We start from the raw sequence: 25,562 nt of genomic DNA on the forward strand, positions 1-25,562 counted from the left end.
CTCCTGCCTTCTGAGCTATGTCCTTGACAACAGGCACAGAGCAACTAACCATCAGCCTGATAAATTGAAAAGTTTACAAATAACTTGGTTTTAGACCAAGAAGCAAGGGCCCAAGGACTGACTCCTGAGGAACCCCAAATATAAATGTTTTTTTGTTTTTTTGTATTGTATAACTAGAAAATGGTAACACTCACACTCCTGTCTTTGAGATAGACTGAAAGAAATGAAATAGAAGAATGATAAGAACTGTTTTAGTGCAATTTTGAATCAGAAATCAGACTGAAACACATTCATCAATCATTGTACAAATATAATTTTGCAATCATGCACTCTTCTTCTACTTCAACGTTGAAAGATTGTTTTCTAAATGTTTCTATTTAGTGTTATTTTAGTTATTTTAGAGCTGGGTATCAGTCTTTGAAGAATTCTAAACACCATCAAATCAAGTTATGGGCTGTAACATTATCAGGTTTGCACTGCAGGTTAGAAAGATATTATCTATGGTTTGCCTACTTCCTCTTTAGTGATAAAGCACGCTAATAGAACAAAAACATCAGCAGCATGCACATTACACAAGGACGCCTCCAAGTGAAGACAACACTCCTTGCTAAATAGATTCTTTCTTGTTAACTTGTGTGCAACAAGAAAGGAAGAATGAAGCTACAACTTTTGATCATTAGTGTTTTTAAGTTTTTGGTTCTAACCAATCAAATGGAAGAGGAAAAGCAGGTAAACTATGGAACTTTTTAAATTTGTGAGGCATGTTTAGGTTGTAGTTAGGTTATTGAATTATCATTCATTCATTCAAAATTGTGGTAAAAGTGAGAAAACGATAAAGGATCTGTACATTAAGGCTAAGATATAGTTTGTTCTGAATTTAGTATCTGTATTGAAAATATATGTTATGATACAATCTAATGTAAATCTAAAATGGTGATATTAAGCTAATTTCACAACAAAAAAAACTTGAAAAAGTAATTCAGGGCGTATTATTCAACTTTTTAAAACTTTTTTTTTTTCAAGTAATTTTATACACCAGTCAGTCAGGAAATTGTACTAAATTTATATTATAACATGTAATGGTTGTCAAGAAAATAAAGTGAGGGTATTTCCCCAAAAGTCAAATTATTCCTTTTAAAGCATCTCACCTCTGTTTAATTTTGATACTTCAGGTTTAAACCATATGACCACACTGATAATTTGTTCCGGTCCTCAAATACGACACAGAGGAGCATTTCCAAAATTAGTGCCCTAACCCAGCTATCTCACGACCCCAATTGGGGTCGTGAGATGATTTCTTGGGGTCGCCAAGTCATTTTGGAAGTCAGCTCTGTCTCCACTGTGTTAAAGTGTTCATGTGTTAATGTGTTTTAGTCTTGTTGGTCATTTTGTGTCTTTTTTGGTCAATTTGTGTCTTTTTTGGGTCAATTTGTGCCTTTTTTGGTCATTTTGTGGTCAATTTGTGTCTTTTTTGGTCATTTTGTGTCTTTTTTTTGTCATTTTTTGTCTTTCTTTTTGGGGTGATCTGAACTGTGCGTGTGAGATTGTGTTCAGTGACCGAGGGTCGCGGACTCAATGTATGTTAAATTGGGGGTCTTGACTCAAAAAGGTTGAGAACTACTGCCCTAACCAATGGCAGGAGATCAACATATCCTCATACTTAAAAACATGTTTAAAACAGCATCTGTTGCATGTAATGTTGTGAAATGGTTGCATTTTTTTTTGTTTTTTTGCAACAAAACTAATTTTCTAAGGTTAGGACATAAAAGTACATGGTTAAGTCTCCAAAAAATGATTAAAAAGTAAAATAAATGCATGTTACTGCCAGACAAGGGGTTGCTACATTGGTGACATTAAAGTTAAGTGACATTACTTTAAATAACATTGATTACTTTTGGTTTGACACAAGTCCTGTATCTGTTTAATTTATTATTCTCTTTTGTGCCACTGAGGCAACACTGAACTTCTAGTGCTAACTGTATGATTTTGTTTTTATTTAGCCGTTGACAACAGGAGGACCTGACTTTGATCTAGACTACTTCTATTCCATTCACGATCCCGACGCAACATATGGCTATGACAATGGAGATGCTGCTCCCTGCAGTCTATCTCCGCCTGGATTTAATAGCTTGGGCCTGACGATCACCTACTTTGTCGTGTTTGTTTTCAGCGTGGTGGGAAACAGTGTAGTTGTCTGTGTGGTTAGTTTTATGAAGAAAGGTAGAGCCAGCACAGATATCTACCTGATGCACCTGGCGATGGCAGACCTTCTCTTCAGTCTCACCCTCCCGTTCTGGGCCATCAACGCTTATTCCGGTTGGATCTTCGGCAACTTCCTGTGCAAACTCCTGTCTGGCTTCCAGGAGGCATCCGTATACGGCGGCGTCTTCCTTCTGGCGTGCATCAGTGTGGACCGTTTCTTTGCCATAGTGAGAGCTACACGTGTCATGCACTCCCATCACCTGTTGGTGAAAGTGGTGTGCAGTGTGGTGTGGCTGGTGGCTGCAGTGCTTTCCTTACCCGTGGCGATTCAAAGGGAACAAATCTATGCTCCAGACCAGGGGAGGAACATGTGCTATGAAAACCTAACTGGTGAAAGCAGCAACCACTGGCGTGTTGGCATCCGTGTCCTGCGTCATACAATGGGCTTTTTCCTGCCACTGATGGTGATGGCTGTCTGCTACGGCTGGATTCTGGTCAGGCTGTGTCACACCCGTAATCAACAAAAACATAGGTCCATATGCCTCATCCTGGCAGTGGTGTTAGCATTTGTTTTGTGCTGGCTGCCTTATAACATCGCTGTACTGATTGGCACGCTCATAGAAGGAGAGACGCTCAAAGTGAAAAAGACATGTGAAACTAATTACAAAGTGGAAGTGGTGCAAGATGTGACCCAAGTGTTGGCCTTCATGCACTGTGCAGTGAATCCATTGCTGTACGCCTTCATTGGGCAGAAGTTCCGTAACCAGCTGCTCTCAGCTCTTTACAAATATGGACTCATCAGCAAGAGGTTCAAGTTAGCCTACATGAAGGGCTCTGTCAACAGTGCAGGGAGCTTCAGATCCAGAAACACTTCTGCTACAATGTAAGTAGGGAATGGGAATGGTGGAGCATTCTGGGGAGGTTCTGCTATTTTTGGAGGATAACGTATGTAGCGACAGTAGCTGTCAGTATCTGTCAATCGTTCATTATAAGAAATGTACTTATACACACAGAAGATATATATAGATAAACTCTCTCAGGTGTGTGGTGTAAGCGTCTTCTAGTGATGTGTCAGATTAAGCTTCACAAACGACTTTCCTTATTGCCACTATTGCCACTTCAACAATGGCTTGCAGGCACACTAAATTACCATTCACTGAGGTTTTTTTCTCTAAATAAAAAACCAAATCAATTGGGCGTATAAAATAAAGAAAATAGAATAGAAATCACTGGCATCTACCAACCAGGAATGAAAAAAATGTGTGTGTGTGTATATATATATATAGTACCAGTCAAAAGTTTGGACAAAGGAGCCACCTTTTGTTTAGATGACAGCTTTGCACACTTTTATTATTCTCTCAGTCAGATTCATGAGCTGCTCACCTGGAATGGTTTTCAGTTAACTGGTGTGCCTTGTCAAGAGTCAATTAGTGGAATTACTTGCCTTGTTAATGTGTTTGAGACCATCAAAGCAAAAGGTGGCTACTCTGAAGAGTCTAAACGTAGCCAGTGGATGGCAGTCTTAACCTTATCCTCAAAAAATGGTTTTCTTCTCGGGGTTGGCGACACTTTTCCATTCCCTGAAACGGGTAAAAAGCTATCCTTGCTCTGCCCAAAATTATATTATTATTATATATATTATTATTATTATTATAAAAATCCACCTATAAACACATCTAATGCTGGGCTTACACCAAACGATTTTCCCAGTCCCAGACTAAAAACTGAAAGTCTTTAGTAAATCTTGGAGTTTTACTGGAAACACAGCGAGCTCCCGTCATCCCGATCGTTAAGTGTAAGGTAGTAATCTGCTCTGTTTCATATCAGTCTTTTCCTAGTCTTGGGTTTGCGATCATATCAAACATGTTTGATATTATCGCAAGTTGCAGTGAGGTAACACAATCAACAACCAATATATAAGCGGGGAAAAAGTCCCCGGTTCCAGACCGGCCAGTAAAACCACTTCGACAGGAAAAAGTAACATCACAATAATGTTAGTAAGCTCAGTCATAAATACAAATATAGTGGTGTCATATATTTACGGCCTATACATAAATAAGTAATAAATAATCGATAATTAATGTATGATTAACTAAATGAGAGTTGAAAAAGCTGATAAATATATCTATTCAATTAAACACATAATTAAATAGGGCATAAATGTATATCATGAATTCATTTTTAAATTTTCCTTTCCTTTATTCTTCCTTATATCTATTTTGTTTACTGTAAAATAGTCAACTTTTCATGTCAGAAAAATAGAAACCCCTTTTCAGCTTTGTGAGGAGGCATTTTGTGGCGTCTATTCTTCTTTTTATTGTTTTAGTTTTTTTCAACACAAACCACTGCACACACTAGAGCAGCTGGAGCCAAAAGCTGCTTCTACTCCATTTTGTAAGTTTTTACTTAGAGCATGATGAGAAAAAAATGCATGGTAGGTAAAAAAAAAATGCTGAAAGAATCTAGTTGTAGTCTTGTAAATAGTGACCCTGAAAGATTCACAGTCTTTGTAGAATCTCAGTCTGAGACTAGGCTGGGACTAAAAACTATCAACACTTGTCTTAAGATGTGTGCTGGTGTGAGCTGATAGTCTTCCAGGAGTCTTTCCAAATCTTTTCAAAGTCTTCTGGTGTATAGGTAGCATAAAGGAAACAAATTAACAAATTGTAATTGGAAAGTCACTTCAAAGCTTTGGCTGGATGTCTGCTGTAGGATCACGTCACAACCCAGATGTGTCTCCTATAGCTTAAAAGGACATTTAAAAAAAAAAATCTTGGCATAGTGTCTTTTGATGCTGAGTGATTTGACCGCATTTGAAGTGTAATTACTGAGTCCAACAAGTTTGTAACTGAGAGAAAAAAACTTGGTGCTCGACCTCAAAACTGTAAATCAGATGTCAATGGAGGAAAACGTGGCACAATATCAAAGTTGTTAATGAGAAAGCTGCACAGCTGTTGACTACTTTGATGGTGTGATATACTTATCAACTTTGAGATTTTGTTGTTTCTGTACATTTGAAAAAAGGTCATATAATCACATTTCCTTGTGTTTTTGGTTCTGATACATTATTGACATAACTGGAGAGGCATCTTCTTATTTTGCAGTCTTTTAATTTGAACCTTTTATTCAAAGGTTTTGGTCCGTACGCCAGGCAACGTAAACAAGTATTCTTTTTTTGCAATCAGTTATCTCAATCTTCTCAAACAGGAAGAAGTGGTGAAATCGGCTTTCTGTTTTCAAAAACAAGGTAGTGTCTGTCTCTTTGATGAATGCTTTTCATTTGAGCACATCTGTACAAACTGCTAGTGCAGGAAACATAAAATAGCAGTTTTTTGTTATCAATGCTATAATCGTATTATGCTGTATTTTCCCGTTGTTAATAACAACTTTTATTGCTTGATTACCTGTTGATCCGATTGTCTTCCTCAATTACAGGAATGTGTGCATGTGCAGGTATAGTACTTGCAGATATAACGTGTATGCATGTGCATAAGTGCGTGGGTGGCCACGTGGCTGACATAAAAGAAAGAATTGAGTAAGTGTCTTCTTAAGAAAGTGCACAGCTGCTGTTATTGCAAAACAAATTACATGGAAGGAATGGGATGTTTTACAGTGTATATATTTGTATTCTATTTTCAGCAAAACTCTTTTAAGCAACAGTTTGATATACAGTCTCCTGAATGATTTCTAATACGTCAGTGTTCATAGTTGCTTTGAATGTTTGTCTGAAATTCAAATTCTCATGAAATGGCCAAGTAGTGCAAAAAAAAAAAAAAAAAGCAGAAAGGTTGTAAAAGCAGATGCTATGTATACTTATGCTTGATTTACAATAAATTTAAAAAATCCTGAAACCATGTGTGATTTTTTTTTTTTTTTTTTACAAAGTTTTTCTGTGGAAGTGTTTTACCAAGTAAAGTCTTTACTCAATGTGAAGAAAGTGAGAAAAAAAGATGACCTCATATCTGATCAAAAAAGAAGAAATAAATAGAGGAAGTATAGTATTTAGCCAATTCTGTCCACTGTTCTCTTTTCTTATAATTCATTTTCATTCCCACCATTTAATATATGTGTTTTTATGTTGTGCTCTGTCTTTCAAGATGTTTTATTTTTATTACCATCATTATAAAATATTACAATTATTCAAAATCCATTCAAACTCATGACGCTGTCTGTCTATGATCCCTCTTGTTTTGTATAATAGTGAACAACAAAATAGAATGAATGCTTCTAAAAGAAGAGTAGTACAGTACAACAATACATGTATCTTCAGTGAGATGAGGTCATCTCGCTTCATAGGACATAAGTCCCTTTGTCAGCCAATGGAGCTATTTCCCACCAAATCATTCAATCACTGAAGCACTGAGCTTTATTATTTTAATACTGGTCACATCAGGTAAATTTGCTCCAAAGCTCCAGAAATGTCCACCTGAGCAGAGGTCTAATGAGCCAGAATAATAGAAGAAGAAAAACAGCTGTAAGTGCAGACGTATTCAAACAGGCCCTTTTGAATATGTCACAAGAGGAAAAGCATAAAAAGAACTCAATTCAGACGGCCATGAGAGTATTATAATAGATAGTATTAGATTATATTTCTAATGCATTAACGTGTGAGAAGCAAGTTACTGCTGATCAAGCTCTAGAGCTCAATTTAACTATGGTTATTTTTCACATTCATGTAATGTAATGGAAAGTATATTATTTTCCCTTGAAATGTAGTGCAGTATATATGATAAACCGACATGCCTCACATGGGTGAGGGTCTAAGGACAGAGGGTCATACCATGTACAGTCTGTTAATCCCTTTGAGGCAAATCTGTGATTTGTAACTTTGGGATATATAAATAAAATTGACTTGGCTCACCTGAAATTGGTGTGCCTTCTCCTAAAATACTTTACCTTCTTTAATATGTTTTTTAAGTTAGTAACCACAGCTCAGGTTTCATGACTACATTTAAAATACAGAGATGATCTTTCTGAATCCTGTGCTTTCTGTAAAGCTAGCATAGAAACTATTTTACAATGTATTTTTATATGAATGCATTTATCTTCAATTCTTCTGGATTGATGTTGAACACATATTTGACATATTATGTGGGACTTATATTCATTTACAGAAAAGAGATATTTTTTACTATGGGATTCCAGACAGATGTTATTTCTCTATTCTAAATCTTCTCCTTTATGGGGTAAGTTGGATGATATCAATGCAAATGGCCTCAAAGAAACTGGTCTAAGGATCGAATAAAATTGTATTTTGTGCATGATTTTAAGGCACTAAGAGGACTTTGGTCATTGACGAGGGAATTACATAAATACAATAAAATTTCTTAAAAACCTTTATAAATCCCCTTTACTCATATTCTTCTCCTCCATGTTTTTAAAAAAAAAAGAAAAAGGAATTCATGAATGACATTTTGAAACTATTTCCCCCCCAGGTGGGCGTGGCCAAAACGTACGTAGGCGGATATCATGTTACCATAGCAACAGCATAGTCACAGCTCATCTGTTGACTCTGTGCATTAGCTAACTAGCTGTGAATAAACTGCGCATAAAGTGGCCTGCTGAACATTTGTTAACCACTGGGCCAGAGCGCTGACTTCAGGAGAATTGAGGTAATACAGGTCAATAATTATTTTTATTTTTTTCCTGACCTAATGCCTTATAGCAAAGAATGTAGCTAACGTTAGCGGTCAGAGCTACTGGAAAGGTAGACAGCATGGTTTATTGATGCAGCACTGATTCCGGTTACTTTTCAAAATAAAATCCCGGTTATTTATACAGTCTATGGCGTTAACCTGCTACTTTTCTTTGATAGCAAACAGAAAACCAGTACTGGACAATTTTTTTAAGCTAATGCTTTAGTGCTTTGTAAAGCTTTAAAATAATACATCTGTAATTGTCTTCTGGGTCATGCTGAAAAGTAAATATGCCTTCAAACAGTGTTGACACTTGCAAAATTAAAATGTTTCTACCACATGGCCCCCATGGTCTTTGTTAGACACTTTAGTTAAGTCGCCTTTTGTTCAATGTGGGTTAGAAACTACACACAAGAGCCACTTTGTTTTTCAACAATCAACATGAAGACCTATAGACAAATACAGAAAATATCAAGGGAAAAGTAAAAGTGTACAAAAGGGGATTGGAAAACACCTCCAGTCGTGAAAGTGGGGAAAAAAATTACCTGAAGTCTGGTCTTATGGTTTTTGCCAATTTTCAATAAATACCTCTTTTTGTGTTCTTAAATTGAAAGTAATTCTTTCAATTACAAAGATGCTGTACACAATATCAATCCATTCATCTGCACTAGGTGCCTCCCTCTTCAGCCATTTCTTTGTTATTGATTTCTTACAGGCCACCAGTAATATTCTCAGTGAATATGTATCTTTATTCCTCCACTCCAGTTCCTCTAGATCAGGGATGGGCAACTTAAATGCTGGAGGGGGCCACAATGTTTCATCGACACTACCACAGGGCCACATATAGGACAGTGCACTTAACCAGAAACTGCAATTTTAAATATGTTTACAGTGCAATAACTTAACATATTTCATGCTCAAATGCATGCATAACAGTATAAATAGGAATACGAAAGGTTTGAAGCAAATAAAAAATAACCACTTAATGTGATTTCTTTTTTTTTTTCAGTGCAAGAACAGCAGACCAACATTAATTGCAAGAAGTAACTTTGTACATTATTACACTGCACTTTTAAGATTTCGTGCTCAAATGCATGTAGTTATACTGAGGACCACTTCAAGTGAGGGTGCGGGCCGTATGTGGCCCCCGGGCCTCCAATTGCCCATCCCTGCTCTAGAGCCACCAAATATAACAAATTGGAACAAGAAGTTATTTTTGTTGAAAACACAGTCTCTAGAATTTGATGTACGTTCGACCAAAATGGGGTCACTACAAGGCAACACCAGAATATATGATAGTCCAACATTCTGTCTGATTGGAATATGATCTCTTTTGATATGGAGTGCAGAAATAGCGAATGAGATTTTTCCATGAATATTCTCTCCAAAGTAGAGAATTTGTTATTTTCCATTGTTGTTTAAAAAAAATCCTTCCAGTTCTCCTGTGAGATTATGATGTTGCCTTCAGTTTAAACCACTTTGTTTTTTAACGCTAAAAAGCATTCAGTTAGATCAAAAAATTGCATGCTGTTATTTTGAAAGGGGAATTGGGATACCGGAAGTTGTAATGTAACAAACAGCGACACGTTTTTCTTTAGCCGTGATTCTTTGACGAGAAAACTAATGTTAATATTTTAACACTACACGCTCTTATTGCTGTACTTGGGCAGTAATGTTAGATTAGTCTAGATGTGGAAATCCGCTTAAAGCTGCAGTAAAAAGTATTACTCGGCTCCACGTCTTTTGTTATTAGCCTACTAACGTCAGCCTAGTTAGCTCAGTGAGTTAGGTAAACAGCGTTTAACGTAAGCATGCATTCACCTTGACATTTAATAGTGTAGTTGTTTTATTGTTCAGCAGGACCTGAAGAAGGCAGGATGTCGAATGATCTCGCTGGTGTGTGGGAGGTTGCACTGAGTGATGGAGTCCACAGGATAGAGTTTGAACATGGCACGACGACTGGAAAGAGGGTCATCTACGTTGATGGAAAGGTATGGGTCATACTCTTTAGTAATCATCACACTGTTAAAATAATCGCCTAAATCATTTTTTTTGTCAAAATTGTTGTTGTTTTTTGCCTAAATCATCTCCTCATGATGCCGGTCACCTATGGTAAAATATCCCACATCCTCAGTTGATCAGATCATGTGATTTTACCCCTTTAAGATCATCACTTCTTTAACAATTTGCCACACTCATAGTCATCAGATAAGAACCCAGCAAAGAAGAGCTAGAGGGAGATTGTTTAGTTATCAGTTTAGTTTATCAGTGTTTTATTGTTGACACTAATATTGGTAACACTTTATTTTGAAGGTGTCTACATAAGAGTGACATGAGCGTGTCATAAACATGACATGGGATGAGTCATGAACATTAATGACACTTTGAAGTAACATTAATGCTCATGATACTTGTCATGTCATGTTTCTGACAGGCTTGTGTGACTGTTATGTAGACATCTTCAAAATAAAGTGTTACCATATCTTTCTCTAGTCACAAAGGCATGTTCAAAAAATTTCATGTCAAACATCATTTATTTATCTTAAGTTACATAATGTACACACAATGTTATTACTATGCCTTTGTTTCATCCTTTTTGAGTGAAATGATCAATAAATGTCATATGTTACACTTCTGGTGAAGTTTTTTGTGTTCCCTGCAAAACTTGATAAAATAAGTTAGGCGATTATTTTAACAGGGTGACGTAATGCTAATCAAGGGAGAGGATTTTATTTTGAAACCTGATTCCTTTCATGAATGGTCTTTGTCATTCTCGGATGTTGATTTCTGATTTTCCATCACACCGCAGGAGATACTGAGACGGGACTGGATGTTTAAACTTGTTGGGAAGGAGACATTTAATGTGGGCAAATCAGACACCAAAGCAACCATCAACATTGATGCGGTCAGTGGTTTTGCCTATGAGTACACCTTGGAGATCAACGGGAAGAGCCTGAAGAAGTACATGGAGAACAGGTCAAAGGTCACCAGCACCTGGGTTCTCAACTTGGACGGCACTGACTGCAGGGTGGTTCTGGGTGAGCCTCTCTTTCACTTACTGTCCTTATCTTCTAGTTATTACGTCATTGGTTATTTTAATGTTGCATCTGGGTTTGTTTCTTCACATAATCAATCATAATAGATCACTGGAATGGTATTTAGCATAGTGTGATTTCTGTCCCTTCAGAACTACCCACTAATATGATACTGGAGCTGAGGCTAAGCTCTTTAACAGCTTTAAAGCTTCAGCCACCTCTGTCATCTGTCAAGTTAATCCTTCTTAAAATTATACTGCTTACAGTTGATCAGGCAGTAGGGCTGGACGATATGGACCAAAAGTCATATCCCGATATATTTAGGCTGAATATTGATATACAATATATATATTCAGATTTTTTTTTATCGCAAAGTGAGAGCAAATGTTCAGTCAAAGTCAAAGCCAAATATGACATGTCACAATTAGTTTTATTGAATCTGTTTATTTAAGTGAACATAAATACTGTATAACAACAGGAGTACTTTTAAAAAAAATCTAATTTCCATAAAGTGCACATTTAAATAAAAAAATATCTTAAATAAAAATAGCATATGAAATAAAAATAGGCCAATCATTTTCTGAAATAAATATATTTCTATGAGAAACGAATAATGAACATTACAAAAGAACTAAACATGACAAAGTAAGGGCAGCATTTGTATATAAAGCATCTTGCCTGGAGCAAGATCACAGCGCAAATTTGAACTATATCGATATATGGGTCAATGACAAATAAGGGTTGGCAAGATGTCAAATGGTGTAACCACAAAAGAATGATGAATATTGAATATTTTATCCACCTACAGTGTATTTAAGTGGACTTATACATATAATTACTTCATTTTAGAAAACAGCAAATTAAAAAACTTTTTTAGTATTTCTACATTTCCACATTTCGTCAATATTGAGCAGAACATATTCTAAAAACAACTTTTTTCTCAAAAGTTTTGACAAATCATGTAAAATTTGTTATAGACCATAATGTTGCAATGTAGACATGGATTTTATTTTTTCTCTCATTTAAGATCACATTTATTTTCCTGTATATAATAAGATTTTTATGGGGAAAAAATTACCGGTTACACCAACTGACACTGGGTTAGATCATGTCATTGACCCATATGCGATATGGTCTAATTCCATATAACTTTAAAAAATATATCTTTATATTTTTTATATTGATATATCGCCCAGCCCTATCAGGCAGTATGATTTGCAAATCCTTTGTGACCCACTTTCAATCAAATACAGTACAAAAAAACATGATATATAATGCTCAAACTGGGAAACTTTTGTATATTTGTTGTAAATAATATATTATATACATTCTTTTTGAATTTGAGGCATTCTGATTGATTTACATTTTACACAGCACCTTATACAATTTTTTTGGAAGCGGGGTTGTAGCTCATACCATGTCTTTTAAAGTTGTTAACTTCAACTAGCTCTTGGTTACTTCAGGGGGATTAAGTGGAATTAACAGGTAGAAGTACCCAGTCAAAATACGACATTCAAATGAACCTTTCAACCTTCAATGTATAAAAAGCTGTCAAATTTAGATGGTTTATAAAGATTTTTCGCATTTAAACATGAGTAGAACTGCCAATGGCTCCGATTTTATAGCATATTATGTTGTGACAAAAAGGGAATCACTATTGTGACATTCACTCTTTTGAGATCATTTACTTTCCTTCATCGTGTGTTGTTTGTCAGTCACAACACCAAAAATATAGTAAGTATCGTGCCAGGGGGGTAAAAATATGTATTATCTCGATTCCATCTGAAAACATCCTTCTTCAACTGAAATACCACAAACCAAATGTTACCTACATATTCAGTGTAAATAACTTGACCGCAGTCTTCACCATCCCTCAAAATCAATCTGATAAATCAGAATGTTTAATTTCTATTACTTTTTAATCACTATGTTGGGCTCTGTGGTCGATAATTATCAGCCGCAGCCCAATCCTGTCTGAGGTTAGGAAAAAATTAACAAATTGTCTCTGTATCTAAAACTTAATTGTTCTAAGAACCACCTATTACTACTCTATTATAATATATTTCAAAATGAGGGTGGATATTCCGGATAGATTTTTATTTTTATTTTTCTATTTGTGAGGAGAAGCTTGCACGTGATCAACAGAATAGATACTATCCAGGGCATTTTGCTCTCTTGTTTTTCTGTTAGACCACAAAATGATGAGATAAACTCAGAAGGTGTCACAAACACTCCCTAACTGCCTAAAACTAGACAAATGACTCATGTTTAGATGAAACACGTTTAGCAACTCTTATCTGGCAGTGACATCATACTTTTATGTTCAGCAGTTGCACGTTTTATTTAATCAAGTTTCTTTTTACTTTCCTTTAGAGAAAGACACTATGGATATTTGGTGTAATGGACAAAACATTGAGACTGCAGTAAGTATAACTACACTAACTGATATTGATGTGTTTTGCAATAAACTATACACTACTGAATTTAAGAAGTAATATTTTAATTAAGGCTGGTACTCGATTAAAAAAATTAATCTAATTAATTAGAGGCTTTGTAATTAATTAATCAAAATTAATCACATTTTGATCGCATATAAATATTTGACATGAGAACAGTGAGAAGTAATTTTTTTCACATGCATTTTTAGTATACCATTGAATAATGACTGAATACATAAGCTTAAGCAACAAAAATATTGTTTATTTTTCTTCAAGTCCAACAGACCAGTGTAATTTTTGCCATTAAGTGTAGCAATAGCATATTTAGAAATATAATGCATTTCAGAAATTCAGGTAGCCTATAGGTAGGTAGACCTGTAAACTATAGTACTTTGTTTTTTTTAAGTAAAACACAATCCACGCTAGCTACCACACTAGCCGCTAGCTGCTATATGTTTTGCATTCAGGTGATACTTGAGGCTCGATGTGCTGCGGTGATATGTGAATTCCTTGTTGCATAGCAACACAACCATGCTCTTATCGACGCTTCCATCCGTTGGTTTTTTGTAACTAAATGTCCCATCATCCACGGGGCCAACCAAAGCGTCTCATCAGCTTCTTCCTTCATGTTCACTGCGGCTTGTTGTTGTCTGAACTCATGAACGCTAGTTGGTGCTCCAGTATAATCGGTCCGCCTGAAACTCATCCAGTGAGAAACGTTCCGCGGTGCAAAAATAAGTGTGATTAAAATGCGTCAATTTTTTTTAACGCGTTCATTTTTGTGTCATTAATTAATCTTAATTAACGCGTTAAAGTCCCGGCCCTAATTTTAATTCTATGGTCAAAAAACAAAGCTCAATACACATTTCTGTTGGTTAAAAGGCTCAAACACTCTGGAACTTTTGTCTGATTTGCACCTGCAGGGGGAGTTTGTGGATGATGGCACAGAAACACACTTCACACTCGGAGACCACAACTGCTGTGTGAAGGCCGTGAGCAGCGGGAAGAGACGAGACGGGATCATTCACACACTGCTGGTGGATGGCACAGAGATAGCCGAATGCACAGAGTGACTGTGCGTGTATGTCTCCATTTGTATGAAAGCAGGTTTGTATGTGTGACTTTGTATCTGTGAAACAGACGGAGAGCGCAGAAGAGGAGAATTTTGTTTAAAGCCGTTGGATCCAGGGACCAACTGACAGAAATATGTGCTCCTGTCCATGCTGTGGAGGGTGTATTTGCCATATATTGATACTGTAAGGGTGATTCTGTCATGAATATAGAACAAGTTGAAGGACTGCTGTGTAGGTGGATTTGGAAAAGAGGGTGCAGCCATAAATTTCAGCACAAAAAGGGATTTACTGTCCAAAAAGGATCTTCACACTGAATTTTTTTAGTTGTAAAGTTGTACTTTATATTGGCAAAAATTGATCAATTTCAGTGATATTATCAGGCCATATTTGCCATATTATTGGCTGCTTATATGAGCAGCTGGTGTTCTAAAGACAGCACGTCTTTAGTACCTGCTGTCATTTTTTAGAATACCACCACCCATTTTACAGATAGCCACTAAGCCCCAGACTCGACCTGTTCTCCCTGCTTGCTTTCTTGTATTTTTCAATATTGCTTAGTAGGAAGCTTGAACAGACACAAGATTATTCCTTGAATGTAGCATCATCCAGTATGCACTGCTCAGGAGTGACCTTTGCTTAGTTTCATGTTGACGTGTTATGATTTGCCCAGCCAGTTGATAATAAAGTAATATGTAATTAGCTTTTAACAGACTGCTGTAGATGTGTCAAAACAATCCAGGGTGCACTGTCAGTTCATATACGATCATGATAAGTGACATTATTTGCCAGTTATGAATCATAAACACAGCTGAAGGAAATCACTTGCTAATCATACTTTGGGGACTCCGATTTGTTGTGCTGTCAAGTTGTTAGTCTCTTTTTTATGTAAAGACTAGATGTCGTGGTTACAGAGATTTTAAGCTAAATATTTTTATAAAGTCGTGCTCACAAATTAAAGATTCAAGCGTTTTCCAATGTATCTTAACTGCTTGTTTACATTTTGAAAATAGAGGTATTTACTTTTTATGAAGCTCTGCTACAATACAGTAAAAACACTTAACCATAATCAAGTGTTAAATTAAAAATAAGTTGAAACGAGGTCCACCAATGTCACCATGGCAACTAAGCAATGCTCAATATACTGTGATTTCTGTGTTGTATCATTAAGAATACTTCTCTTTGTCTTTCATATGTATCGGTACTGGTTGAAATCCTAATTTTAATACATGTATTACATTTTCTTTACTGTTACACGTGTACGTTTGTAAAATGTAAGCTGTATTTAATTTCATTAAATCTGTGTAGCTGATCAGGTTTTGTTCAAATATAAATTCTGACTAAACAAGGTTGACTGATATTTAAATCATGGACTGTGTTTCCATATTCTCGTACCTTACATAATTGTAAGTGGTGACGGCACACAATAGAAACTGTCCACATTCTTTAAACAACAAAACAAAACAAAATGAATCCAACTTTTTTTTATATAGTTTATTACATAACCTTAACCAGCTGCACCCACAAGTAAAATTACAATCATGTATTAAGATTTCCACCTGTTATATTTGTTTTTCTCGAAACAAAATGAAATTAGATATGTCAGATTACAATCATCTGTACAATATGTTGCTCTAATAATGTTGACATATATGTTATCTAGGGATTGAAAATGATAACAGGTTCCAGCTTTGAACCAGTTTGATATGGTCTGATTCATTGGAATCATATGCCTCTGAGCTTATCAGTGACTTTTATTAATACCAGCATGTTTTTCTTTCTCATTGCAAACCAATAAATGTCAAACTCATGCATCTATGCTGCTGGAAACCTGTAACAAGAAGTAGTGATGGTGGAGTGGAAGTAATGTTTCAAAGCATAGCTTCATGTGACAAAGAAAGATGAAAACTGGATTTAAAAAAACCTAAATGAAAACAAATGAATCTACACTTGTAGACTGGATTAGACTAAAGAGTCAATAAAACAGTAGCCCCTGATGTTGGCCTTGCTTTTTTCCCACGGAAATTTGTTTAAGAATCAATGAGGAAATCAATAAAGAGTCAGACCCACAAGCAAAATTAATAATGGCATTTCTACCAATAGAAGCTGATCAATTCCCATCCCTAAATTATTTACCACTAAATAAATGACTCATCTGGTGACAAAACCATAATATTGTAATAAGACAATGCAAGTTTACTCTTTGATTGATATATAAAGGATTGTGCCTCTATGTGAAATATATGTTCACCCAAAAATAAACTAAAATAACAATTTTTCAAGCTGAATATAAGCAAACACTAAAATGATGGTCTCTTTTATATGAGTTGATGGAGTAATGCAAACAGCCATCTCTTTCTAATAATAAACACACATCAAGAGCCTGTTCCAGAAGAATCTAACTTCCTATTGTCCTCTAGCTCTGTAAACGTTTTTACATTTGTATCTGTTCCACAAAACACAATGAACCTAGAGGACACAGTGAAGTCACTTTTCACCCATCTTACAGGTGATTATGTATTTGGGCAGAGCTTGATAGCCACTGAATATGACAGAGACATCATCTTTTCCGCTCACGCTGTGATACTGTGACTCTTTCTCCCCAGCAGGGGGCATAATGATACCTGGTCTACCAGGGGTGCTGTTTCCTGTCAGCACCTCGGCCTCCACAAAGTACAGATACTCCTCCTTGAGCCCATTCTGCTTCTTCCACACTTCCAAGGCCTTCTTCACGGAGCCGGCAAAGTAGATGCCCTCTCCATATGCTGGGTCTATATTCAGAGGTAGATACAAAAGAAAAATAGCTGTGTAGTTTCTTTCTTAATATACATTTTCTAACAATGCCATTCTCATCTTAAAGGGGACACATTATGCTCGTTTTCATGTTCATCCTTGTATTTTTGGTTTCTACTAGAACATGTTTACGTGCTTAGCATATAATCACCCTCTACCCTTTTTAAACACCTGTCTCTTTAAGCCCCCCTCGTGAAAAAGTCCGGTCTTACACATTTGCCCTCTCTGCGTCTCTGCACCATCACTGCAGCCAGGGAATGGCTGTAAGGGCACTGTAGCCAAACTTATTTACTTCGTCATTTTATGCTAATGGGAATTTGTGTGGAATTATGTCGTAATTAGCTTAATAAATGTTTTCTGTGAGGTCATCGTGACATGACCTTTAACTTCCAAAATTCTTATCAGTTCCTCCATAAGTCCAAGTGGAGATTTTGTGCCAAATGTGAAAAACTTGAAATATTGCATTCAGGGGAATGTGAGGTCCCAGTGACCTTTAACACCCAAATTATAATCAGTTCAACTTTGAGTCCAAGTGAATGTTTGTGCCAAAAATATGAGGGATTCCTTCCAGAACTTACTGAGATTACGTTCACAAGAATGGGACGGACAGACAAGAACCCCAAAACATAATGTTCCCCGCATGGAGGCTTAAAGACATGGAAAACCAAATTTTTGCAATAAAATTTAATTTACCAGAAGAAAAGAATGTGTTTGTAGAAGCATTATCATACCATCAGGTGGTGCGTACTCTGCGTGGAATCCAATGCGGCAAACCATCTCACAGAACTGCGCAGGTATGCGTTGAAACATCTTTCGACTAGTGGGTATGTGGAGCTGGTTTTTCTTAAGGTCAAAGCGCGTCTTCAGTGCAGTGTTTTCCACTTTTTCCACCTAAAAATAAGATATTTCCCTAGTCATATTTAAACAACTGGTTGTCTATGTAGCAGACATTGTGACAATCAACTATATGACAAAGCTTTATATTTTCCAAAAGCAACATTAAGCATATGGCAAATAAACATACTGTACCTTTAATATCTGCAGCCCAGCCTTTTTGGAATCAGGTCTTTCCTTCTTTTCTGAGCTGTCAGCTATTTCTCTTTTGAAGGGCACAGTCTCAGTCGACACACCAGGAAGCATGCCACCCTCTTCCTCTGTGACAAACTGCTTCTGGATGGTGCAGAGCATGGCCTCCACCTGCAACGCAGCAACTACAGCATTTTCTGAACCCCCGTTTACAGTAATTCTTGCATGACCTTTCTCAAAGAACTCCTCAATGAAATTGCCCTTTTTCATCAGACGAGACAGCTGCTGATGTTCCTTCTCGCCGAAGTGCAGGACGAAGTTGTTGGAGATATCGACAGTGCCAGAGGAATTGGAGAGAAGACCGTTAAGCCACCGTTTAGCCTCGCGTGTTGTTTCATCAGAAGGGCCGAGCAGGCTGATCTGTGGAGTTTTGGGAGCTCTGCTGCCATGGAGGTCATCTCTGTGCTCAGGTGGAGACGACATCTTTACATCCACTGCAAATGAGGATCACTATTATTTTCAAAATTCAGCCAACATGCAATTGCACTGCAGTTCTTCAGGCACAAAGCCTTTAATCACAATCTTCCTCATGAGTACAACCCAAATTCCCCACATATATACATATATTTAAATATATATATATATATATATATATATATATATATATATATATATATATATATATATATACATATATACATACATACATATATATACACATATATATACATATACATAAATAAAATAAATAAATAAAACATTTCTGCTCTAAAGCATTCTTATTTTACATCACTTTTCAAACCTGCCTAAAACTTTTGCACGCTACTGTATATATATATACACTGAATTTGATGCGTTGTTTTTATCCCAATTTTTTTTTTCGAATTGGGAGTTTACTTGCATCAAAGGATCTCTATTTCAAGAAATGATAACTGGAATATTGTGTTACCATGTACAAAGCTCTGATCTGATGCTTTTCGTTGGAGATAGACCATTCGTTCCTCAAAAGCCTAAAAGGAGAAGGTGATTAATTATTTAGTATGATTCACATTAGCATAAATTGCATTTACTAAGTAGCAAGCATTGGAAACTGAACTTGTGGGACCGGACAAACCCTGTACACTTCTTAGCAGGTGTAGGGAGTGTCTCACACCACAGCAAACAAATTCCAACTAAATAATAGATATTACATTGCACCTACCTGATAGAGATAATAGAAACTTCATTCAAAGTATTACCAATTCGTACATGCATGTCTTTTCTAATTCTCATTATTTGTACACCTCTGTTTCTTTAATGTTGTTTTCTTCCTAGATGTTGAAATTGTCTTTCTTTTATGATTAGTCAAGAAAAACTGTATTTTAGCAACACATTGTGGACACACATGGCTAATGCAGCAATATTGTTCTAATATCATGACAGTATTTTTTGTAATACAACCTTAAATGTCTCGTCATCAAAAGGATATATGACAAAAGAAACTTCCATCTTCTTTGGGCACTTTTTGGCAAATTCGGCCAATGCATCTGACATGACTTTGGCAGATTCATTTTTACTGAATCCGAGGGCTCCAGTGCCGATGGCCGGAAAAGCGATTGACCGGTGTTTGGTGACTGCTGTCCTTAAGCATTCCGATACTGAATTGAAAAGAAGCTGTAATGAAGGAATAAATAAATAAATCTTCCTGAAATGTGACACATCTAAAGATCAATCTAAAGATGATTTATTTGCATTTGGGGGTTTATTAGGCTGTGAACATCATATTTTATCATTTTTACTAAATGTTCCAGAACAGGTAATCTACCGTACCTGCTTTGCTGCCGCCTGCTGCGCTGAGGTTATCCCCTTATCAGTGCAGAAAGTGTGATACACTTGTTTACATTGCAGATTGTAGGAATCTGTGATGATCACATGTCCAGTCGGGGAAGGAGCGCGATACATTTCTTGTTGCATTCCATATCCAGCTCTGCTCAATAAAGCACCGGATATTTGTCCACTGTCCAAGTTTCGCTGTGATGATGCAGTGTTTACGATGACATCTGTCTGAGAGGAAAACATAGTTGGATCATGAAAAGGAGTGACACGTACTATGTAAATACTATGACTTAAATACTTTCCTTGAATACAAGTGAAGTATTAATTAATAAGCAACGGTTACTGCATGCTGATTAATAAACTTTGAGTAAAAGCTTATTGGAAGATATTCCTGAAAATATGAAAAATGCACACATTGTATAAAATAAGTACTTAATCAATAACTCATGAATGGAGAAACATTAAAGATTTGTACCTGCTGTTCCTCTATTTTACCCTTCTTCAGTGTCAGGTGGACATTTCCAATCTGGACAGTAGGTGCTGAGCCTTTGGCACCACCTGGGCCTTTTGTGTTGGTTAATATCTGAGAACAGGCCTTCTCCATTTCTTTGACCGTAGGCTCGTCATGGTTCACAAGATGGATCTCTTTCGGGAGCTGTCCTGAGTAGGAGCTTTCGCAGTAGCGTTTAACCGTTTTCACTATGATGCTCGCGCATTCAGGCAGGGGGAAGTTGAAGATTCCTGAGCTTATAGCTGGAATGGCAACAGACTTCAGATTGTATTTCTCAACTTTGTCAAGAATGCTCTTGATGGTCTTCTCCAACTGGGGTTCAGCCTTCGAAACTTCAGACCGAGTGGGACAATATGGTACGCGTGGGCCCACAGCATGGATGATCTTCTTGCATGGTAGAAGCCCAGGATCACAGACAACTGCATCTCCTGTCTTCAAGATACCGCACCTTTTGATGTAATCCTCACTGTCTTTTTGGATTTGTGGACCGCCGGCTTTAGACAAAGCAAAAGCAAGGCCACCACCATGCATTAGATTTTCATTAGCAGCATTAACAACAGCATCCACCTTGAAATAGGTGAGATCAGCCTTCCACACAGACAACTGAACACCTCCCTTTAGTGTGGTGGTAAACCTGTTCTCTTGGACAAAGGTTTGCCCTCTCTGCTGTGAAATGCTCGGATCTCTTTCAAAATCCACACCATCGATGATGGCCACACATCCAAATTTGCTTTGAAGGATATCACTCAGAGCTGGTGCACACTGTTGCACAATGTTGAGTGAAGACCCATGAAGAGGAATATCTAATTTACTGTCCATGGTTCCTAAACAGAACAGGGAAAAAGGTTGCATTCGTAAATAATACAATACCAGTATTTGGTTAATACATTTGATACACACATCAAACATGCATAGATCTGAAGACTTTCATAGTGAATCAAGACAAGAAGCACAAATAATTGACTGATAATGTCTTAACATGCTCAATAAATTAATTGAGCTGAATATATCATTTTTAAAAAAACATGCTGCATGAAATACTATTATTTTACTTTTAGTAGTACTGTATGTACTGCAGCTCTCCTAACAAGGTATGTGGGACATAAAACTTTGTCATAAAATTGCACCTTGAACTTTGACCACTCATTTATGCTGCGCAGAGGATTGTGCGTTAGAACAGCCAATAAAGCTTAAAGGCTTGCATACTGCAACATGTGAATAAATGAAGCAGTACATCCTGGTATTTTTGACACACTGCATTTGACATTCTATGTATTTGAACATTATGAATCCTTTTCTGGCATACTAAACAGTATGATAGTTGCTTATTGGAACACACCAATAGACTGTGGTAAGAAATATGACTGATTATGGCAGAAGGAAAATTACTTTCCATGTCTATAAAACGAGTAACTGCAGGAGAGACAAAACAGATATATGGAATTATCAGTCAAACTGGAAGAAAATCATAAAGCTAATTTAATAAATCTTAGTTGGGGATTGAAATATTGGTTAAATAGAAACACAGTTATATAACACCCTTTTGGCTTTTCAATGGGACTATATAATTCCATACATAAAAACAATGTTGCCCAGCAGGAACCCATTTATGCTGTCATTGTTCTGTGGACTTTATCTTACCATTTACAATGCGACTTAATTCCATACTACTGAAATACATGAGATTGGATTACACAGAAATACATTATTTACATGAAAACAGGGAAAACAACTACTCACATCTAGGTTTTAATATAGGCTTTGTACTAATGTAGGCCTACATTTTTAAGTAACTGATACTAGTACGTACTACTACTATTTCTCCTCCCCTGCATCTCAGTGACTAATATTGTACTTTTTATTCCACTATATTCATATGACAGCCTTAGTTACTTAACAGTTTCAGATTATTCATTCAAAACAAAAATCACCAAATATATTATGATATAGTATAGATTAGACTGCCCTGCAGTATATAAAGTAATTTAAATTTGCCACACCTTGTTAAGCTGCAATACTAATGTCATGAGGACAGTAATGCATCACGGATTAAATCCAAATAACATCATATAAATTCTTCTGAAATGGGCCATTCTGCATATGAGCAGTTTTACTTTTGATACTTTAAGTATATTTTAATGCCATTATATCAATGCTTTTTAGTTTATTTATTTTTATTTATTTCAGGATCTTTACTTGTGAAATAATTTTTAGTTGTATTGCCTTATTTATCAATCAATCAATCAGACTTTACTTGTATAGCACTTTTCATACAATAGAAATGTAACACAAAGTGCTTCACATAAAAAAGGAGAAAATAATAATAATAATAATAATAATAATAATAAAACATAGAAACAAGCAAACACCCTCCGCCCATCCACAACCCTCCACCCCAACCCCAAATTCTCCACCCCTGACCCTCCAAAAACAAAGCACAAACAGGAAGTAAATAAAAATTAAGTAAGGTAAGATAATAAAAAAAAAAGTAAAGCAAATAAATAAATAAAAGAGAACATGTTGTAACACTTAGATGCATGAGCATAAAGATCTTTAAAAATGGTTCAAGTAAAAGCCAAATTAAAAAGATAAGTCTTAAGTTTGCACTTAAAAATACGAACAGTCTCTGATGCCTTCAGGTCTTCAGGGAGGCTGGTCCACAAACGTGGACCACAGTGAGAGAACGACACCTTACCTGGGTTTTAGTTCTTACTTTTGGTATTATTGAAAGGCCACTCCCAGAAGACCTGAGGGTCGTCGAGGGTTCATAGGATAAAAGTTAATCAGATAAATAGGCTGGACTAAGACCATTAAGAGATTTATAAACCAGTAAAAGAATCTTAAAATCGATTCTGAAACACACAGGACGGCAATGCAGAGACTTTAATATAGGTAAAATATGAGCTCTCTTTCTGGTCTTAGTCAACAGCTGAATTTTGTAATAACTGTAATTGATCTAATTATTTTTTAGGTAGACCACAAAGTAGAGCATTACAATAGTCAATTCTGCAGGTGATAAAAGCATGCATCAATGTCTCTGTATTGGCTTGAGAGATAATCATAATTTGGAAATGTTCTTAAGATGATAAAAGGCAGTTTCGGTAATATTTTTAATATGGGGCTCAAAGCTGAGATCACAATCAATGATAACTCCCAGGTGTTTAACTTCTTGACAAGGGTTAAAATTCAGTGCTTGGAGTTTCATAGTTAGTTTCTCTCTCTGTGCTTCAGTACCGATAATTAAAACTTTGGTTTTGTCCTGGTTGAGCTGTAAAAATTCTCTGCCATCCATAGTATAATGTCTAATATACAGTTAAAAAGGGCAATGTAAAGCTGTGTTTTGTAAGCTGTAAATATATAAAGTCTATGTGTATTGCAGAGTACTTCCACCACTGCCCACACTATACTTTCTACCTTTCCTCCAGTAGAGGGAGACAGAGACCGTATCTAATGTACAGGATTACTCCACTCAATACTCTATCACCTGTCTCAAATAGACATGATGCTCCATAATAAAGTACAACCCACGCACAAATGGCTAGTATGATGTTTGGGAATTAATATGCGAGAAAATTATTTTTCTTTACTTTTTTTGTAAAAAGTAATATTTGGAAACATTACAAAGGGAACCCAAGACATTTGCCAAAATTCAATAGTTTTCTGAGGTGATCCTGCAGTTGAGAGTTGCTCCTCTATTATTTGTACACTGCATACATTTAATTCAAGTTTACTTTCCTGCATTCCCATACTGGCATATTTAAGTAGGTATAGCTCATTTTTGACAGCTTCCTTGTGAACACCGCCCTACTAAAGCTGTAAAAAGATAGATACACTTTATATTCTATGTAGCCTGCCGTTTCACAAGTTTGTTTTGACTTTTAAAAGAAATTTTTCTAAAATTCAATAGCTTTCTGAGGTGACCCTGCAGTTGTCTTACGTGAGTTAAAAACATAAACACAAAATGCAAGTTTACTTTTCTGCATTCGTATACTGGCATATTTAACCCTATAAAGCCAAGTGTATCACATTTGATACACATATTGTTGAGACCTCTACATCATCAGTCTGATATATTTTTTTCCTGAAAAACCTGATGTATACATGTGTTGGAGATTAAAAACAAACAAACTGAGCAACAAATTGCACAAAAATACCAGATGTAGCAAAAATGATACAGGTTCATTGCTGGGTGAAAACTTCATATCAGCAGATAAATCATTTTTTTCTTGCATATTTGAATTAAAAGTTAAAAGGAAAGTCTTAATAGGATAAAAATGTTAGGTTTTATGTTTTTGTTAGTTCAAGAAAAACAAACTGTGACCAACAAATTGCACAAAAGGACCTGATGTATCAAATATCATACACATTAGAATTCATATATGCAAATTTATTTATTTATTTTTGTCAGCAGGTTCAATAAATACTCAAGTTTTAAAAAAATATAATTTTCTGGCAATTATTTCACGGTTCAGGCTTTATAGGGTTAAGTAGGTATATACTTAATTTTGACAGCTTCCAAATGCACACCAACCTAATAAACTGTAACAGATATACTTTTTATCGTATTTAGCCTATCGTTTCACCGTCTTCACGTTTATTTTGACTTTTAAAATAGTTTTTGATACCTATCGATTAAGCACACCGCCATTTTTTTTTTTATATCTCGGTTGTCAAGCAGCAGCTGAGCAGCGCGAGCTACTTGACGCACAGTGTTCACGAGACATCAAAACAAACAGCTTTGTGCTAGTTTTAAGTCCGCAGCAGTTTAAGTCTGACATTTCGGCGCTTATATTCATTTTTAGCAAATTCAAAAGACTTAATAAACAGAACCGTAGTGAGATACTCACCCAGCAGACTGGAAAGTCCCGAGGAGAAGCCGAAAGTGAAACAGTGTGAAAGGGCGCGGGCCGTTTCAAACTGCGTCTCGGGGTGTTAGATAAATATAGTGCTGGTTTAATGTGAATAAAAGACCACTGAATACCCGTGTGTGTCTTTAGCTGCAGCCTATTTCGCTTCGAAACTTAATGGCCGTACTC

The 25,562-nt window shown here is 36.2% G+C and overlaps 3 protein-coding genes across 6 annotated transcripts; 2 read left to right on the plus strand and 1 right to left on the minus strand.

The window, feature by feature from the left end:
- Nucleotides 1-654: 654 nt before the first annotated feature.
- On the plus strand, nucleotides 655-3,089 carry cxcr2 (chemokine (C-X-C motif) receptor 2). The gene is made up of 2 exons (XM_059343665.1): nucleotides 655-729; nucleotides 2,001-3,089. The coding sequence occupies exons 1-2, from the start codon at nucleotides 655-657 to the stop codon at nucleotides 3,087-3,089; spliced, it is 1,164 nt and encodes a 387-aa protein (XP_059199648.1).
- A 4,584-nt stretch (nucleotides 3,090-7,673) lies between these two features.
- Nucleotides 7,674-15,868, plus strand: faima (Fas apoptotic inhibitory molecule a). 4 transcript variants are annotated; one of them, XM_059343676.1, is made up of 5 exons: nucleotides 7,674-7,814; nucleotides 9,680-9,829; nucleotides 10,648-10,876; nucleotides 13,247-13,296; nucleotides 14,235-15,868. In XM_059343676.1, exons 2-5 carry the CDS (start codon nucleotides 9,716-9,718, stop codon nucleotides 14,382-14,384), a joined length of 543 nt encoding a protein of 180 aa, XP_059199659.1. In that variant the 5' UTR covers nucleotides 7,674-7,814; nucleotides 9,680-9,715; the 3' UTR covers nucleotides 14,385-15,868. The 4 variants fall into 4 exon arrangements, with proteins under 4 accessions (XP_059199659.1, XP_059199657.1, XP_059199658.1 ...); XM_059343674.1 differs by having other exon boundaries at nucleotides 9,696-9,829; XM_059343675.1 differs by having other exon boundaries at nucleotides 9,699-9,829.
- A 57-nt stretch (nucleotides 15,869-15,925) lies between these two features.
- parp9 (poly(ADP-ribose) polymerase family member 9) lies at nucleotides 15,926-25,512 on the minus strand. Its single transcript, XM_059343660.1, has 8 exons — nucleotides 25,374-25,512; nucleotides 20,491-21,350; nucleotides 20,010-20,243; nucleotides 19,641-19,853; nucleotides 19,150-19,210; nucleotides 18,204-18,694; nucleotides 17,906-18,065; nucleotides 15,926-17,152 (listed from the first exon to the last, which is right to left on the minus strand). Exons 2-8 carry the CDS (start codon nucleotides 21,343-21,345, stop codon nucleotides 16,869-16,871), a joined length of 2,298 nt encoding a protein of 765 aa, XP_059199643.1. The 5' UTR covers nucleotides 21,346-21,350; nucleotides 25,374-25,512; the 3' UTR covers nucleotides 15,926-16,868.
- Nucleotides 25,513-25,562: the final 50 nt, after the last annotated feature.

This window comes from Centropristis striata, chromosome 10, assembly GCF_030273125.1.
Source record: "Centropristis striata isolate RG_2023a ecotype Rhode Island chromosome 10, C.striata_1.0, whole genome shotgun sequence".
Lineage (NCBI taxonomy): Eukaryota > Metazoa > Chordata > Actinopteri > Perciformes > Serranidae > Centropristis > Centropristis striata.